Below are 18,752 nucleotides of genomic sequence, written 5' to 3' on the forward strand. Positions count from 1 at the left end.
ATGAGACAATGGCCAGACTGGGAGACAGTTTTATAATATCCAGAACAAAGTGGGAAAGAGGGGGCGGCACAGTGGTGTAGTGGTTAGCACTGTCGCCTCACAGCAAGAAGGTCCAGGTTCGAGCCCCGTGGCCGGCGAGGGCCTTTCTGTGCGGAGTTTGCATGTTCTCCCCGTGTCCGCGTGGGTTTCCTCCGGGTGCTCCGGTTTCCCCCACAGTCCAAAGACATGCAGGTTAGGTTAACTGGTGACTCTAAATTGAGCGTAGGTGTGAATGTGAGTGTGAATGGTTGTCTGTGTCTATGTGTCAGTCCTGTGATGACCTGGCGACTTGTCCAGGGTGAACCCCGCCTTTCGTCCGTAGTCAGCTGGGATAGGCTCCAGCTCGCCTGCGACCCTGTAGAAGAGGATAAATTAGCTACAGATAATGAGATGAGATGAAAGTGGGAAAGAGTAGCAACACCAACAGAAGTAAGGAAGAGGAGGATGCTTTTTCAAGCATGAGGTTTGGACACACAAGATTAAATAGTTCTTTGGTGATAATAAAAAAAGCATGCAGATGGAAAATGTGATTTCTGTGGCAGCCCAGAGTCTACAGAGCATGTTATTTTGCAATGTCCTAAATACCAGGAAGAAAGGCAAAGATTAATTTTACTGTTGCAAGGGAAACAATTAGTGTTAAACTTGGAGGACATTCTGCAAAGTAGTGCAGGTGAAATCTGCTTCAAATATGTATTTAGCTTCTGAAGGAACACAGGTCGAATTCAAAGAATTTAGATTTGTTTGTTTTTAAACTCAAGTACCACACCCCAGTCCAGCTGGTGGTGGTAATGCACCATTGAAGCTACACATAGTTGCCAACCACCATAAAACTGAAAGAAGAAGAAGAAGTGTGTGTGTGTGTGTGTGTGTGTGTGTGTGTCTTTCCCCCACCAGAGCAGGAAGAGAAAGCAAAACTCAGCAGCTGGATTTTGTGTCGAGGTGAAAATAAACTCTTTTAGGACGAAAACAAGGTGAGTTTCTCCATCTAAAGCTTTAATAAAACCCTCTGAAAGTATTGGAACAGCAAGAACAACTCTTTTATTTCTGCTTCACACCAAACACATTTGGGTTTGAGATCAAAAGATGAATATGAACCCAAAGATCAGAATTCCAGCTTCATTTCCTGATCATTACATCTCGATGTGTTCAACAACAGAACACGACACCTCTGGAGGCAGACCACCCATTATTTGGATGATCAAAAGTATTGGAACAAATAGTCTGCAAGTAAATGAGAAAAATGTAAGAATTGCCCTTGCTGTTCCAGTGCTTTCAGAGGGGTCTGTATAAACACATGAGACATGACGAGTAAAACTAATCACAATGTACACAGATTGATAATCTGAAACCAAATAACAAGGCATTTAATGCCACTTTTTGCAAATGTTCCTTAGTTTTGAACTGTTGGCTTTGATAAGACTTTTATCAGGCTTTGATTTATTTTGAGACAGAAGTCTTGTGTTATTTTGTGTTTATTAGATGAAGATTGTTGAAGAGATTCTGTGCTAATTCAAACTCGATATCCAATCATCCATATACTCTGTAATTATATCTCTATTGCAGAAGGATGGAGGGAAAGAGATCAGACTCACCAGAACCCAGCTCGGTGTCCATGAAGAGTCAATGGACAAAGGACCATTCAGTATACTTCAGAGACAGTTCTGCTGATCTGAGGTCAGTATAGTGAGATGTTTTCATTCTTTTCTCAACAACAAAATCCAGAATGTACACATTTGCCTTCAGCTTCATTGTCAGCTTAGTTTTCACAGCCCTGCTGCTATTCAGTCCAACTTGTCTGATTAGGGGACTGGACGTAACTGTTGAATAAACACCAATTGATATTGTGCATTACGGAGCTCCTGTCACGTCTGCACCTGGAAGCACTCAAGACTCCACTTCCCATAATTCACAGTGGCCTTCAAACATGGCCACCATGGACCACAGAACCCAGCCTCGACCTCACCGCTCAGTCACCTGATTATTGATTTCATTCACCTGTTCACTGTTACCACAGCACACGATTCCAACAGATCACTGCAAACTCTCGGTGTGCCATTCCTGACCTGAACAAACCTTGAATTTTGCTTTTCTGTTTTTTTTTCTTGCCAGGATTTGTTTACTTATCACCTGGCCAGTGCCTGTTTGCTTGAATAAAATCCTTTTTCTGTGCTGACATCCATCTGCTGCCTGCGTTCTTGACAGATTACTTCGCCATCTTCATGGATGTAGCAGGAGAGTGTCATGGAAGTCTGAATTTCAAAAACACACTTCCACAAAAGTAGTTATCTGAAAGCGCCTTTATCGTGAAGACAGTGCCAGCACTGAGTGTTTTCCGGAACACACTGAAATTCCTCCAGAGATGGCAGAGGTTTTATACAATCTGTCCCAGTACAAAGTACCTCCCCAGAACTGGCCCAAAACAAAATGGCAGCTCCTATTAAAATCATTGTAAAAGGACTTTTCTTTGTTTGATCACAGACTTCTGACTGGCTGCCCAACGAGGGGCTTCCCATTTTTTTGTGGATATTCATCAATTTAGATTTTTAAATTTGCTAAATGAGAAAATCCATTTAAAGAATATTTTTCTTTCATTTTTAGACTTTTGAAATAAATAAGAAATAGTTGTTTTTGACTGACACATTTTATTCATGATTTTGAAAATAAAATTCCCCCAACTGAAAAACGAACAGAGCAAAAACAATCAATTCAGGAACATCATGACAAAGTTCAGGTGCAGTGAAGCAGAGGATGGACATCATGTTTGTGTGATATTATAACATGCTTTCCATGAATCAGTAATATTTGATGTTTTTTGAAGAAAATAGTGAGAATAAATATAATTCCCATCAATGGACATGGAACATAGCCCGAGTTATAGAAAGACTCTTGTGTTTTTCCATGAAATGGTTGGACAGACACCAAACACTGACTCCGTTTGAAGCGGTTGTTGAGTCACAAAAGAACCCTGCAAATGCATTTGAACACAGTGCAAGTATTTATTGTTTGGAGAGAGCTTTTGTGTGCGCGCGCATGTTTTCACTTGTTTTTCATGTCGGAGTCTTTTAAACATTTATAGATATAAAATGGTTGGTTGAAATGTGAGGCCTTGACTTTTATTTGTCTGTATTATTTAATTTGCTGCTTATTAGACTAAGATTGAATTGAGACTAAGACGATCTGTGCAACATGAATTCAAACTCGATATGCAGTCTTCTGGAGACACTCCATTTTATATTAGCATGTACACGAACCTTAATTACAGGATGTAATAATATCTGTGTTGCAGAATGATGGAGGGAAAGAGATCAGACTCACCAGAACCCAGCGGTGTGTCCATGAAGAGTGAGATGTCAGTGGGACGTCCACCTGCCTTCAGAGACCGAGACGGTTCTGCTGATGTGAGGTCAGTACAGTGAGGTGTTTTACGGTGCTGTTCCACCTGATCAAACTCACTGGTCTCATGATGAAGCCCTTCATGAGCTTTATCAGGTGTTGAAGCAGTAAAACACTAAACTGTGCAGTGCTGCAGCTCTCGGACTGGCAGTGAGGAAAACTGCTGTGAGAGTTCAGTTCAGCCTGCAGTCCCAGAGCTGGAGGGTCTGTGGTGGAACACGAGAACATTTACACCTGGACATTCATCACTATATCACTATTTCATTCATTCATTCATTCATTCATTCATTCATGTGTTTGTAAGTATGTTCGTATCAGTGAGGAAATCCTGAACTCAGTGTATTGTGTTAAGAGGACAGTGTTAAATATCTGTCTCTGTATTTATTAGCGTGTGTTGGACAGCTATGGTACATATAGTCCATATTACAGGATGTGTTTTGTTTGTTCACAGACCACAAAAGAAGAAATCAAACATCAGCAGAAGTCAACTGGAGTCCATATTCAAGGTGTGTGTGTGCAGTTTTAGCCACATACAGTTGCATTATGGGTAATCAAGGCAAGGCAAGTTTATTTCTATAGCGCATTTCATACACAGTGGCAGTTCAATGTGCTTTACAAAGGTAAAAGCAAAACAGTAAACAATAGAAAATAAAATTGCATAAAATAAAGGGGGAAGAAGAGAGAAAGTTCAGTAAAAACAGCAGAATAAAATAGAATAAAAGTTAAGTAAAGTTTAAAACATGTAAAGATGATGATGATATTTATCAGTTAGCAGAAAGCATCTGAGAACAGCTTGGTCTTTAATCTAGATTTGAAGCTGCCAACAGCAGGAGCATTTTTGATGTCCTTTGGGAGTTGGTTCCATAGCTGCACTGCATAGTAGCTAAAAGCTGCTTCACCACACTTTGTTTTAACAACAGGTTTTAACAGTAAATTTTGCTGCTGCGATCTGGTAGATCTGATTGGGTTTGGCTGCTGCAACATATCAGAGAGGTAATTGGGCCCTGTACTATTTAGAGATTTGTACACCAGCAGCAATGCTTTAAAGTCAATTCTGTAGCTTACTGGAAGCCAGTGAAGGGACCTTAGAATTGGGGTAATGTGCTCTGTTCTTTTTGTTCGTGTGAGAACCCTCGCCGCTGCATTTTGAACCAGCTGAAGTCGTTTGATGGTCTTTTTTGGCAGGCCTGTGAAAAGGCCATTGCAGTAATCAACCCTACTAGAGATGAAGGCATGTATAAATTTTTCCAGATCATTTTTTGACATAAGTCCTCTTAGTTTGGAAATGTTTTTAGGTGATAAAATGACGATTTAGTGATCGCTTTCATGTGACTGTCAAAGTTTAGCTCGCTGTCAATGAAAACACCAAGATTTTTAACCATATCTTTTGTTTTAATCCCCTTTGTGTCAAGAATAATGGTAATCCTGAGTCTTTCATCTTTTTTCCCAAATATAATTACTTCTGTTTTATCTGTGTTCAGCTGGAGAAAATTTTGTGACATCCAGTTGTTGATTTGGCCGATACACTGGTAGAGACATTCAAGGGGGGCATAATCATTAGGTGATCGAGCAAAATAAATTTGGGTGTCATCTCCATAGCAGTGATACAAAATTTAGTTGTTCTTGATAATTTGTCCAAGTGGGAGCATATAAAGGTTGAATAGTAATGGTCCAAGAATCGACCCCTGGGAGACACCACAGGTCAAGGACATTGATGTTGATCAGACAGAGTTTCAGTTGTAACTGTGGGAATAGAAAGAGACTTTTCTTCTTTTCCTGAAATAAATCCTCTCTCATTGTGTAACATTATATTTCGATTTGTTCCTGTGTGTTTCTAACCAGGAGCTGGAACACAAAGTCATCGCTGTGATACAGAAGGAGCTGAAAAGGTTTAAGAAGCTCCTGAGTCCAGATTCCCCAGCATGCTCTGAGAGGGAGGTGGAGGATGAGGAGGATCAGAGCAGCATCAGAGAGGGAGTGCTGAAGATCACACTGCACTTCCTGAAGAACATGAACCACACAGATCTCGCTCACACACTGCAGACCAGTAAGAGCTCTGAATCATGACTTTATTTTATCTCCATAAGTTTGGTTCATATTTAAATGCATCATCTTAAATTTATCAAGCTGAATCAGTCAGTGATTTTAGAACTCTGGAATTAGTTTCAGTTTGCAATGTTTTCAGTTATAACTTCTTATAATTAATGAGAAGCGTACATCAATATTTCATTTATATTGTTCAGTGATTTTTGCATTAAAAGATGTTATGACTTTTTTTTTTTTTTATCAGAGTCTGCGGTCTCTGTGTGTCAGCAAAAGCTGAAATCCCACCTGAGAGAGAAGTTCAAAAGAATTAATGAAGGAATCTCACAGCATGGAAGCCCAGCTCTTCTGAATGAGATCTACACAGAGCTCTACATCACAGAGGGTTGGAGTGGAGACGTCAATAAAGAACATGAAGTGAGACAGATTGAGACAGCGTCCAGGAGACCAGCAACACAGGAGACACCCATCAAATGTAATGATCTCTTTAAAGACACGTCCATCAGAAGTGTGCTGACTAAAGGAGTTGCTGGAATTGGAAAAACAGTCTCTATGCAGAAGTTCATTCTGGACTGGACCGAAGGAAAAGCGAATCAGGACGTCACCTTCATGTTCCCACTTCCCTTTCGAGAGCTGAATCTGATGAAGCAGGAAATTCTCAGTCTGATGAATCTCCTTCATCACTTTTTCCCAGAAATGAGAGAACTAGGATTAATAGACTGTAACATCTACAAAGTCCTGTTGATCTTTGATGGTCTGGATGAGTGTCAATTTCCTCTAAATTTCAAGAACAGTGAGAGATTGTGTGATGTGACAGAGTCGGCCTCAGTGGATGTGCTGCTGACAAACCTCATCAAGGAGAATCTGCTTCCCTCTGCTCTCCTCTGGATAACTTCACGGCCAGCAGCAGCAAATCAGATCCCTCCTGAGTGTGTCGACCAGGTAACAGAGGTACGAGGGTTCAGTGATCCTCAGAAAGAGGAGTACTTCAGGAAGAGGATCAGTGATCAGAGCCTGGCCAATAAAATCATCACACACATGAAGTCCTCAAGAAGCCTCTACATCATGTGCCACATCCCAGTCTTCTGCTGGATCTCAGCCACTGTTCTTGAGAGAATGTTGGGTGGAGCAGAGAGTGGAGAGATCCCCAAGACTCTGACTCAAATGTTCACACACTTCCTGATCTTTCAGATCAAACACAAGGAGCAAAAGTACCATCAGAAATGTGAGCCTGATCCTCAGCAGACCAGAGAGAGTATCCTGGCACTGGGAAAACTGGCTTTCCAACAGCTGGAGAAAGGAAACCTGATCTTCTATGAGGAAGACCTGAGAGAGTGTGGCATTGATGTGAGAGAAGTGTCAGTGTACTCAGGAGTGTGTACCCAAATCTTCAGAGAGGAGTTTGGGCTTCACCTGGGGAAGGTCTTCAGCTTTGTACATCTGAGCGTTCAGGAGTTTCTGGCTGCTTTATACACATTTCTCTGCTTTATTTTTACAAAGACAAATGTGCTCGGGAATCAACCTCCTGGACTTTTTAATTTCTTCAGAAAGTCAAACATGTCTGATTTCCTCAGGAGTGCAGTGGACAAGGCCTTACGGAGTGAGAATGGACACCTGGACCTGTTCCTCCGCTTCCTTCTGGGTCTCTCACTGGAATCCAATCAGACTCTCTTACGAGGCTTGATGCCCCAGACAGGAAGTAGCTCTCACAGCAAACAGGAAACAGTCAAATACATCAAGAAGAAGATCAGGGAGAATCCATCTCCAGAGAAATCCATCAATCTGTTCCACTGTCTGAATGAACTGAATGATCATTCTCTCGTGCAGGAAGTACAACGCTACCTGAACAGAAGAGATTCCTGGTGTCTCAGTGGAACCAGACTCGCTCCTGCTCAGTGGTCAGCTCTGGTGTTTGTGTTACTGAACTCAGAACAGGAGCTGGATGAGTTTAATTTGAGTAAATATGACCCATCAGAGGAATGTCTTCTGAAGCTGATTCCAGTGGTCAAAGCCTCCAGAAGAGCCGAGTGAGTATTTTTATTTTTAACTGTATTAGTGCATGGTTTGTTATTTTAATGTGACACTGAACTGCACTGTTAGGATTAATGCTTGTGAATAATGACTCTGATCATCTGGAAACCAGCCTCTGGTACTTTTACTGAAGATTGTCTTCTTGTGTGTGTGTGTGTGTGTGAGAGAGAGAGAGAGAGAGAGAGAGAGAGAGAGAAGCTGCTTGCTCTCACGTGTGTGTTCTGTCCATGAGCTAATGGTGTGATAATAAATTGTAGCTGAGAGATCGTGGAGTGCAGAAAGACGTTGCTGCTCCTGTAAATGTGCTGATGTGGCGTCCTGTCCTCTGATTTCTGTGTTTGAGAGAAACACACTGTAAGGTTTCAGAGACAGACACCCAAATGCAGATCAGTTTGGCAGGTTTATTCTTTTAACACAGTCACAAGGTCAGGGCAGGTGAAAAGATTATGCTTCAAAGCAGTCCTCAACCATGTCCACAAACAAAAGGGCACAGAAGATCACTGTGGGCTTCGTGTTCAAAGTTACTCAGTCAGTTCACACAAAAATCCAAAAAAAAAGATCCAGCAAAGTACAGAGGTTAGTAGTAGAACTTTCAGATACAAAAAGTCACTGAGGCAGTCCACAAAAATCCATAAGAACAAACTCTCAAAGGGTCCCAAGCAGAATTCCAGATTCCACTGGTTACTCACGGACAAACAGGATAATCTTCACAGGCAAAAACAGGTTCACAAACATTAGAGTCAAGGTCAGGTGATCAGAGACAGAGCAGAGAAATGACAGCGCTTAAGTAGCAGTCCAGCACACAGAATTAAACAGGAAACAGCTGACACTGATTACAATGGTGATTGAGTCAGGTGACAAAGGTGAGGCACGAGGGGGGCGTGGCAGGAGACCAAAACAAAGGGCACATGGGACATCAAAACAAACACACTGTGAACACACCCGCAGTACTACAACTGTCCAGTGGGTGGCCAGAGTTCAGGACATTCAGACTCTAACAGTACCCCCCCAACGGACACCTCCCGGAGTCCCCCGGGCAGACACGGGATGCTGACGGCGAAAGTCCCTGATAAGTGTGGGGTCCAATATGTGCCGGGCCGGGACCCAGCACCTCTCCTCAGGGCCATAGCCCTCCCAATCAATGAGATACTGCAGCCCACGGCCCCGGCGCCGAACTTCCACCAGCCATCGGACAGTGTATGCCTCAGAGTCATCGATGGGGCGGGGGGGGCTTGGGGGCAGGATGCATGGGACTGCACAGAAAGGGCTTGGCCCTCGAGACGTGGAATGTGGGGTGGATACGGCGCGGGGTAAGGGGAGCTTGAGCCAGACCGTTGTGGGGCTGATGACTTTGGCAATGGGGAAGGGCCCGATAAAACGTGCTGTGAGCTTGCGAGACTCCGTCTTCAGGGGCAGGTCTTGTGTGGAAAGCCATATGCGTTGTCCCTGGAGATATCGAGGGGCCCAGGACTGACGCTTGTTGGCCTGGGCCTTCATCCTGGCAGCAGAGCGAAGCAGGGTGGAGCGGGTGCGCCTCCACGTTTGGTGGCACCCGCGGATGAAGGCTTCCACTGATGGAACCCCGACCTCCTTCTCCTGTTCCGGGAACAGTGGTGGCTGGTACCCCAAGGAGCACTCGAAGGGAGATCGACCCGTGGCAGAGGAGATGTGTGAATTGATTGCATACTCTGCCCATGGAAGCTGCTGGCTCCAGGAGGATGGGTTCTGGGACGCCATACAGCGTAGCACAGTCTCCAGCAACTGATTCGTCCTCTTGGTCTGGCCATTGCTCTGCGGGTGAAAACCAGAAGATAAACACACAGAGGCACCAAGCAATTTACAGAAAGCCTTCCAGAATGCAGAAGTGAATTGGGGGCCCCTGTCTGATACCACTTCTACAGGCAACCCATGTATGCGGAATACATGTTGAATCATCAGGTTTGCAATGTCTTTGGCAGATGGAAGACCAGGCAGGGGAATGAAATGAACAGACTTTGAGAAACGATCCACAACAGTAAGAATGGTAGTGTTACCGTCTGATGGGGGCAGACCAGTCACGAAGTCTAAGGAGATGTGGGACCATGGTCTTTGGGGCACGGACAGGGGTTGCAGCAGGCCAGCAGGGGGTTGAGTGGAGGTCTTGTTTCGGGCACAGACCTGGCAGGACCGGACAAAGTTGGTAATGTCCTCCTTCATGGACGGCCACCAAAATCTCCTCCCGATGAACGCTTGGGTTTGTCGGGGTCCAGGATGGCAGGACAGCTTGGTGGAGTGACCCCACTGCAGCACCTGTGAGCAGACAGAGTTAGGAACATACAGATGGTTAGTGGGACATTGACTGGGGCCTGCTTCATCCGCTTGAGCAGCCTTCACAGTGGATTCCACATCAAACAGAGCTGTCCCCAAAATGCAGTGGGAAGGGAGGATGGTGTTAGAGTCTGGATTCATCTTGGACATGGGAAACTGTCAGGACAGAGCATCAGGCTTAACATTTTTATGACCAGGGTGGTAGGACAGGGTGAAGTTAAACCTGGAGAAGAATAGGGACCAGTGTGCTTGTCGGGGGTTGAGTCTCTTGGCAGAACTGATGTATTGCAGGTTCTTATGGTCAGTCCAGACCAAAAATGGCAGCGGGGCACCCTCCAACCAGTGCCGCCATTCCTCCAGGGCTAACTTCACTGCAAGCAGCTCCTTGTTTCCCACGTCATAGTTCTGTTCTGCCGGTGACAGATGGTGAGAGAAGAAGGCACATGGGTGTATGCGATTATCCTTAGCAGAGCGTTGGGAGAGCACAGTGCCAACACCCACCTCAGAAGCGTCTACCTCCACAATGAACTGCCGGTTGGGATCGGGTTGGATCAGGATCGGAGCAGAGGTGAATTGCCGCTTCAGGTCTTGAAAGGCCTCCTCTGCAGCTGTGGTCTGAACCACTGAAATGAACTGAACCACTGAAGAGGTCAGGGCGGTGAGGGGGGCGGCTACAGTGCTGAAATTTCGGACAAAGCGCCGGTAAAAGTTGGCGAAGCCAAGGAAGCTCTGCAGGTCCCGTCGACTAGCAGGTGTGGGCCATTCCAACACTGCTTTGACCTTACGTTGGTCCATTTGGATGCCCCCCGGGGTGATCACATACCCGAGGAAAGTGACTGTTTCCTGGTGGAACTCGCATTTCTCCACCTTCACAAACAGCTGGTTCTCCAGAAGACGCTTCAGGACCTTACGGACATGGACAACATGCTCAGTGAGTGACTTGGAAAAAATCAAAATGCCATCACACATCACATCACACATCACACAAAGACAAATTGATTGAGCATGTCCCTCAGGACATCATTGACTAAGGCCTGAAAAACCGCAGGGGCATTGGTAAGGCCAAAGGGCATGACCAAGTACTCATAATGACCTGAGGTGGTGTTAAAGGCCGTCTTCCATTCATCCCCCTCGCGGATACGGACCAGGTGGTAGGCATTCCTTCAGTCCAGTTTGGTGAATACCTTGGCTTCTTGGAGGAGTTCAAACGCTGAGGACATGAGAGGGAGAGCGTAACGGTTTTTAATAGTGATATCATTTAAACCACGGTAATCAATGCAGGGGCGTAATGAACCATCCTTTTTTCCAACAAAGAAAAAACCTGCTCCTGCCGGAGATGAGGAAGGGCAGATGATGCCTGCAGCGAGGGACTCTTGAATGTACTTGTCCATAGCTTCCATCTCAGGCCATGACAGGGAGTACAAACGACCTCTAGGGAGAGTTGTGCCAGGAAGGAGGTTAATGGCACAATCATAGGGGCAGTGAGGGGGTAAGGAAGAGGCTTTGGACTTACTGAATACAGGCTTGAGGTCCATATAGTTCGGGGGGACGCCTGACAGATCTGGAAACTCCTCGTTGACATCAGAGACAGGTTTCGACAGAGTCTGGGCCTGAAGGAGACAGTTTGAGTGGCAAAATGGGCTCCAACCCATAATACACCTCCCTACCCAGTCAACATGTGGGTTGTGCTTAATAAGCCAAGGGTAGCCAAGAACTACTGGAGCATGAGGGGCATTAATGACAAGAAAGCATAACTGTTCATGATGGTTGCCAGAGAGGGTGAGACTCACCAGAGCAGTGATGTGAGTGATGTTTGGCAATTTCACTCCAGTCAACGTGTTGGCCACCAGGGGTTTCTCCAGGCTCTTGGTAGGCAGACTCCACTGACTCACCAAGCTGGCGTCGATGAAGTTCTCCTTGGCACCAGAGTCGACAAGAACTCCCACCTCCAGTTGTTGATCTCCCCACCAGAGGACAGCTGAGAGAAGAGTGCGCTGAGTAGAGAAGGAGTGTATGGGGGTCATGCTCACCGGTACCCCCCTCACAGGTGAGCGTTAGCTTTTTGCTGGACAGGAGGCAACGAAGTGACCTGGTTGGCCACAGTACAGGCAGGAGCGTGTGTTGATTCTTCTTTGCCTTTTCTCTTGGGTCAGACGGGTGCGGTCCACTTGCATGGGTTCTGGTACCGATATGGTGGTGGGAGGAGAAGGAGGGGGCATGACTGGACTGACAAGAGGCCTTCCTGCTGTGGACCCAAAGGTCCTGGCCCGGCGGTGTTGCTGTAGCCTGGTGTCAATGCGGATTGCAAGGTTGATGAGGTCCTTGCAGGAGCCAGGCAGATCGTGAGAAGCCAACTCATCTTTGATCTCTTCCGACAGGCCATGAAGGAAGGTGTCATAGAGAGCCTCAGTGCCCCACCCTGTAGTGCTAGCAAGAGTTTGAAAGTCAATGGCAAAGTCTGACACTGACCTATGACCCTGGTGCATATGAAGTAGCTCACGGGCAGCCTCATGCCCTTGCTTGGATTGATCAAAGGCTCTCTTCATCTCAGTCGAAAACTCCTGGAAATTCCCACAGATTGCTGACTGAGCATCCCACACTGCAGTTCCCCACTCTCTGGCACGCCCTGACAGCTGGGTAATCACATAGGCAACCTTTGCTCGATCGGTGGGGAAGGTACCTGGTTGCAGCTCGAAGATGAGGGTACACTGAGACAGGAAAGAGCGGCAGGTACCGGGTTCCCCAGCGTACTTCTCCGGTGGGGGCAGTCGTGGCTCTCGGGCTGATTGTGCAGTTGAGGCAGACTGGGCAGGCTCTGTGGACTGTGGAGATGTGGAAGCAGACTGGGAGAGTTAGAGTGGCTGGATCTGGGCTGTCAGGTTTCTGATGCTGGCAGCTACTGCCTCCAGTTGGGCTTGTTGGCGGCCCAGAAGCGCTCCATGCTGTTTGAGACAAGCCCTCAGGTGCTCTGGATCTGCTGGGTCCATCCTGCTCTGATCGCACTGTAAGGTTTCAGAGACAGAGACCCAAATGCAGATCAGTTTGGCAGGTTTATTCTTTTACCACAGTCACAAGGTCAGGGCAGGTGAAAAGATTATGCTTCAAAGCAGTCCTCAACCACGTCCACAAACAAAAGGGCACAGAAGATCACTGTGGGCTTCGTGTTCAAAGTTACTCAGTCAGTTCACACAAAAATCCAAAAAAAAAGATCCAGCAAAGTACAGAGGTTAGTAGTAGAACTTTCAGATACAAAAAGTCACTGAGGCAGTCAACAAAAATCCATAAGAACAAACTCTCAAAGGGTCCCAAGCAGAATTCTAGATTCCACTGGTTACTCACGGACAAACAGGATAATCTTCACAGGCAAAAACAGGTTCACAAACATCAGAGTCAAGGTCAGGCGATCAGAGACAGAGCAGAGAAATGACAGAGCTTAAGTAGCAGTCCAGCACACAGAATTAAACAGGAAACAGCTGACACTGATTACAATGATGATTGAGTCAGGTGACAAAGGTGAGGCACAAGGGGCCATGGCAGGAGACCAAAACAAAGGGCACATGGGACATCAAAACAAACACACTGTGAACACACCCGCAGTACTACAACTGTCCAGTGGGTGGCCAGAGTTCAGGACATTCAGACTCTAACACACACATTTCTGTTCCATGGTAAAGTTTAGCTAGATGATGGCTGTGTTTGTGTTAAAGATCAGTGTTCTGGGATTTCATCATTTCTCTTCCAGTCTGCGTCGGTGTAATCTGACAGAGGAAAGCTGTAGAGTTCTGTCCTCAGTTCTCAGCTCAAACTCCTCCAGTCTGAGAGAACTGGACCTGAGTCACAATTATAACCTGCAGGATTCAGGAGTGAAGCTTCTCTCTGCTGGACTGGAGAATCCACACTGTACACTGGAGATACTGAGGTACACACACACACACACACACACAGGACTCAGATCATCACTTTATAACTGAAGATTCCAAACAGAATTGTGTCGTTATTTTTTTTTTACTTTTATCCCAGTAAAATTATATCCAAGGCCCAATCTTACTTTCTCTCTACCTACTGATGTTCATGCATCATGTTCCTTCTTCTACACAGTGAACTCAACTGATTTATTTTGTTTAAACTGGAATGTATTGTAGCATCCCCAGCTGAATGATGGTCATACTCTTTAGCTGATGATTCAAAGTGTTTTTTCTTTTATTTTGCAGGAACCATGCACTTGTGAACACACCATAAGAGCTATGAAAGAGGACAAAAAATATAAATATCTTCCTTCACAACAAAGAGCATACCGGAACATAGCCCCACAATATTCACCCAAATGAAACCATGTCCTTTCTAACTGCTACAATCACTGCCACACTCATAGAAACAAATAAAAAAACAAATAAATCTCTTGTATTTATAAACAAATGAATGAAATAATTCCTTTAATCTAAACCGAGAAGATGTGAATTGGCATTCCCGCTCGCCAAAACACATTCATGAAACTGCATGAAACAACAAAAGAAACAATATGAGCTAGGCATTAAACATGACAGAAAAAGAAATGGCAACAAACCATGTGCCCTTATCAGCCAGGTGCTAATTAAATAATCCTTTTAATCTGTTTTCCTCCCGTCAGGTAGACACTTTTTAACGATATAAACACACTGACGGTAAACTCCAGATGCCCTTTTTTTTCTGGTGAGACGCCTTCAAAATCAAAGCAGCAAATTTAACGTCTGTTATAATTAAAGAAATAATAACCTGGCCTTAAAGAATGCTCAAAAAACAACACATTTTAGAAACAGTCTATTTCCACTAAAGGTCATTTACACTCCCACCAAATCATGACTGATTTTCATCACAATATGGGATGTCAAGCATAAATGATTTCTAAACTCAATATGACCTTTAACTCTTAAAGCTGGAGTCTATAACAATGTCCATAAACTCTTCATACAGTGAAGGATACGGTTACCCAGTCTCTAGGAGCAGGATCAGCTTCTGCACTGGACGCTCGACAATGGATGGCTTCCCAGAACGCTGTCCCCCCTTTCCTATCTTCTGATCTCCAATCTGAATCTTTACTCTTCTCCCCAGTTCATCTCTATCAGTCACTGTCTCTACAACTTTAGCCAGCTTCCACTTGTTGCGAGGCAGATCATCCGTTTTCTCCATCATGATGTCGCTGACTTTGAGGTTTCTCCTTGGAGTATGCCAGCGTTGTGTGGTGGCAATATTATAAAGGTACTCTCTTCTCCACCGACCCCAGAACTGCTCCGCCAGATACTGAACATGACGCTACCTCTTACAAGCATACGTGTCCTCTCTGATGAATCTGCCAGGAGGTGGTAAAGCTGCAATGGGTTTCATGGTAAGCAGGTGATTGGGTGTTAGTGGCTCTGGACTATCTGGATCATTTAGGTTGTCCGCTGTGAGTGGACGACTGTTCCCAATAGCTGCCGCCTCATAAAAGAATGTCCGCAGAGAGGCATCATCCAGCCTGCCTGATGAGGGTGAAAGAGTGGAACGAAGAACATTCCTCACCGTCCGGATCTGTCTCTCCCATACACCTCCAGCATGGCTTGCATGCGGAGCATTCAAGCTGAAGTCACACTGCTTTTCAGCCAAGAATGTGGTCAGATGATTAGCATCCACTTGCTTAAAAGCTTCATTTAGTTCATTTTTAGTTTCAACAAAGTTAGATCCTTGATCACATCTTGTATCACGTACAGCTCCTCTCATGGCAATGAAACAACAAAGTCCATTAATGAAGGCATCTGTTGACATTTCATCCAACATTTCAATATGGATAGCTCGACAACAAAGGCATGTGAAAAGCAGACCATATCGCTTTTGTACTTTGCATCCTTGCTTGGTGAGAAATGGACCAAAACAGTCCATTCCACAATAGGTGAATGGTGGTGATGGATCCACACGCTCAGACGGCAAGTCTGCCATCCGCTGTTCTTCTGTGAACCTTCCGAGTTTCTGACATGTAATACGTTGATGCAGATAAGCTGCCACAGCTGTGTTGATGCTTGGAATCCAATATCCATTTGATTCGATCTCATGAACAGTCAGGCCCTTTCCTTGATGTTGAACTTTCTCATGACAATGAGCAATTATTGTTTTGGTAATGGGATGATCCTTTGGTATAATCACTGGATGCTTCAGTGAGGTAGGGACTGATGCATTTTTCAGTCTTCCTCCCACCTTGAGGAGTCCATCTTGATCAAGAAAGGCATCCGTTTGAAACAGTTTGCTCTGAGTGGGAAGTTGATTTACCTCACTGAGCCGCTTTATCTCTTCTGGATACGCTTGCCTTTGTAAGTCCTTTATGATGATACAGCATGCATCTTCTCGTTCCTGCACAGTGCTGTGATCTGTTGACTTATCACCTTTGACACGATGAATGAGACGAGCGACTGCTTGGGTGGCTTTCGACCATGAAGGAAACTTTGGTAAGCGGTCTGAGAGACTCGATTGTTCCAGTGTCTGTGTTTTTAGTGTCTGAATCCTTTTGACTTCAGGACCTCCAATCTGTATTTCTGTGCTAACATCTGCAGCTGGAGGTATCTCTTTCTCCCATAGGAACCGAGGTCCTGTGAACCAGCTTGATGTGAGAATCTCACTTGCGCTTGAACCCCTAGAAGCGAGGTCTGCAGGGTTATCGTTAGTTGAGACATATCTCCATTGCGGAGGAGATGAGTTGAGATGTAGTTTCTGTTTCCAGTTTGACACAAAGGTGTGAAAACGACGTGCCTTGTCATTGATGTATCCCAAAACCACTTTGGAATCAGTCCAGAAATACAACCCCGATTCCAAAAAAGTTGGGACAAAGTACAAATTGTAAATAAAAATGGAATGCAATAATTTACAAATCTCAAAAACTGATATTGTATTCACAATAGAACATAGACAACATATCAAATGTCAAAAGTGAGACATTTTGAAATTTCATGACAGCAACACATCTCAAAAAAATTGGGATGGGGCAATAAGAGGCTGGAAAAGTTAAAGGTACAAAAAAGGAACAGCTGGAGGACCAAATTGCAACTCATTAGGTCAATTGGCAATAGGTCATTAACATGACTGGGTATAAAAAGAGCATCTTGGAGTGGCAGTGGCTCTCAGAAGTAAAGATGGGAAGAGGATCACCAATCCCCCTACTTCTGCGCCGACAAATAGTGGAGCAATATCAGAAAGGAGTTCGACAGTGTAAAATTGCAAAGAGTTTGAACACATCATCATCTACAGTGCATAATATCATCAAAAGATTCAGAGAATCTGGAAGCATCTCTGTGCGTAAGGGTCAAGGCTGGAAAACCATACTGGGTGCCCGTGATCTTCGGGCCCTTAGACAGCACTGCATCACATACAGGCATGCTTCTGTATTGGAAATCACAAAATGGGCTCAGGAATATTTTCAGAGAACATTATCTGTGAACACAATTCACCGTGCCATCCGCCGTTGCCAGCTAAAACTCTATCGTTCAAAGAAGAAGCCATATCTAAACATGATCCAGAAGCACAGACATCTTCTCTAGGCCAAGGCTCATTTAAAATGGACTGTGGCAAAGTGGAAAACTGTTCTGTGGTCAGACGAATCAAAATTTGAAGTTCTTTATGGAAATCAGGGACGCCGTGTCATTCTGACTAAAGAGGAGAAGGACGACCCAAGTTGTTATCAGCGCTCAGTTCAGAAGCCTGCATCTCTGATGGTATGGGGTTGCATTAGTGCGTGTGGCATGGGCAGTTTACACATCTGGAAAGACACCATCAATGCTGACAGGTATATCCAGGTTCTAGAGCAACATATACTCCCATCCAGACGACGTCTCTTTCAGGGAAGACCTTGCATTTTCCAACATGACAATGCCAAACCACATACTGCATCAATTACAGCATCATGGCTGCGTAGAAGAAGGGTCCGGGTACTGAACTGGCCAGCCTGCAGTCCAGATCTTTCACTCATAGAAAACATTTGGCGCATCATAAAATGGAAGATACGACAAAAAAGACCTAAGACAGTTGAGCAACTAGAATCCTACATTAGACAAGAATGGGTTAACATTCCTATCCCTAAACTTGAGCAACTTGTCTCCTCAGTCCCCAGATGTTTACAGACTGTTGTAAAGAGAAAAGGGGATGTCTCACAGTGGCAAACATGGCCTTGTCCCAACTTTTTTGAGATGTGTTGTTGTCATGAAATTTAAAATCACCTAATTTTTCTCTTTAAATGATACATTTTGGCGGCACGGTGGTGTAGTGGTTAGTGCTGTCGCCTCACAGCAAGAAGGTCCGGGTTTGAGCCCCGTGGCCGGCGAGGGCCTTTCTGTGTGGAGTTTGCATGTTCTCCCCATGTCCGCGTGGGTTTCCTCCGGGTGCTCCGGTTTCCCCCACAGTCCAAAGACATGCAGGTTAGGTTAACTGGTGACTCTAAATTGACCGTAGGTGTGAATGTGAGTGTGAATGGTTGTCTGTGTCTATGTGTCAGCCCTGCGATGATCTGGCAACTTGTCCAGGGTGTACCCCACCTTTCGCCCGTAGTCAGCTGGGATAGGCTCCAGCTTGCCTGCGACCCTGTAGAACAGGATAAAGCGGCTAGAGATAATGAGATGAATAAGATGATACATTTTCTCAGTTAAAACATTTGATATGTCATCTATGTTCTATTCTGAATAAAATATGGAATTTTGAAACTTCCACATCATTGCATTCCGTTTTTATTTACAATTTGTACTTTGTCCCAACTTTTTTGGAATCGGGGTTGTACTCAACAACATTTGCCAAACCAAGCTCCTCCTTCAGGGTGTTGCTTGCTGTGACTGACACAACAGCAGCTGTCAACTCTAGCCTGGGGATAGTCGTGACCTTAATTGGAGCTACTCTGGACTTTCCCATAACCAGAGCACAATGGACACTTCCATCTTCATTCACCTGTCTCA

At 45.0% G+C, this 18,752-nt stretch overlaps 1 protein-coding gene across 5 annotated transcripts in view; it reads left to right on the forward strand.

Moving 5' to 3' along the window:
* Positions 1-854: 854 nt before the first annotated feature.
* The window catches only part of LOC132886366 (NACHT, LRR and PYD domains-containing protein 12-like), an 85,369-nt gene continuing 67,471 nt past the window's right edge, over positions 855-18,752 (forward strand). For 2 of the 5 annotated variants that reach the window (XM_060920934.1, XM_060920935.1), the window contains exons 1-7: positions 873-1,010; positions 1,603-1,713; positions 3,326-3,442; positions 3,884-3,938; positions 5,275-5,479; positions 5,723-7,502; positions 13,556-13,732. In XM_060920934.1, the coding sequence (XP_060776917.1) occupies positions 1,607-1,713; positions 3,326-3,442; positions 3,884-3,938; positions 5,275-5,479; positions 5,723-7,502; positions 13,556-13,732 (2,441 nt within the window). In that variant the 5' untranslated portion in view covers positions 873-1,010; positions 1,603-1,606. Of the gene's footprint in view, positions 1,011-1,602; positions 1,714-3,325; positions 3,443-3,883; positions 3,939-5,274; positions 5,480-5,722; positions 7,503-13,555; positions 13,733-18,752 lie in introns of all 5 variants that reach the window. The other 3 variants (XM_060920936.1, XM_060920932.1, XM_060920933.1) reach the window with 3 other exon arrangements.

Source organism: Neoarius graeffei, chromosome 5 (genome assembly GCF_027579695.1).
Source record: "Neoarius graeffei isolate fNeoGra1 chromosome 5, fNeoGra1.pri, whole genome shotgun sequence".
Taxonomy (NCBI): domain Eukaryota; kingdom Metazoa; phylum Chordata; class Actinopteri; order Siluriformes; family Ariidae; genus Neoarius; species Neoarius graeffei.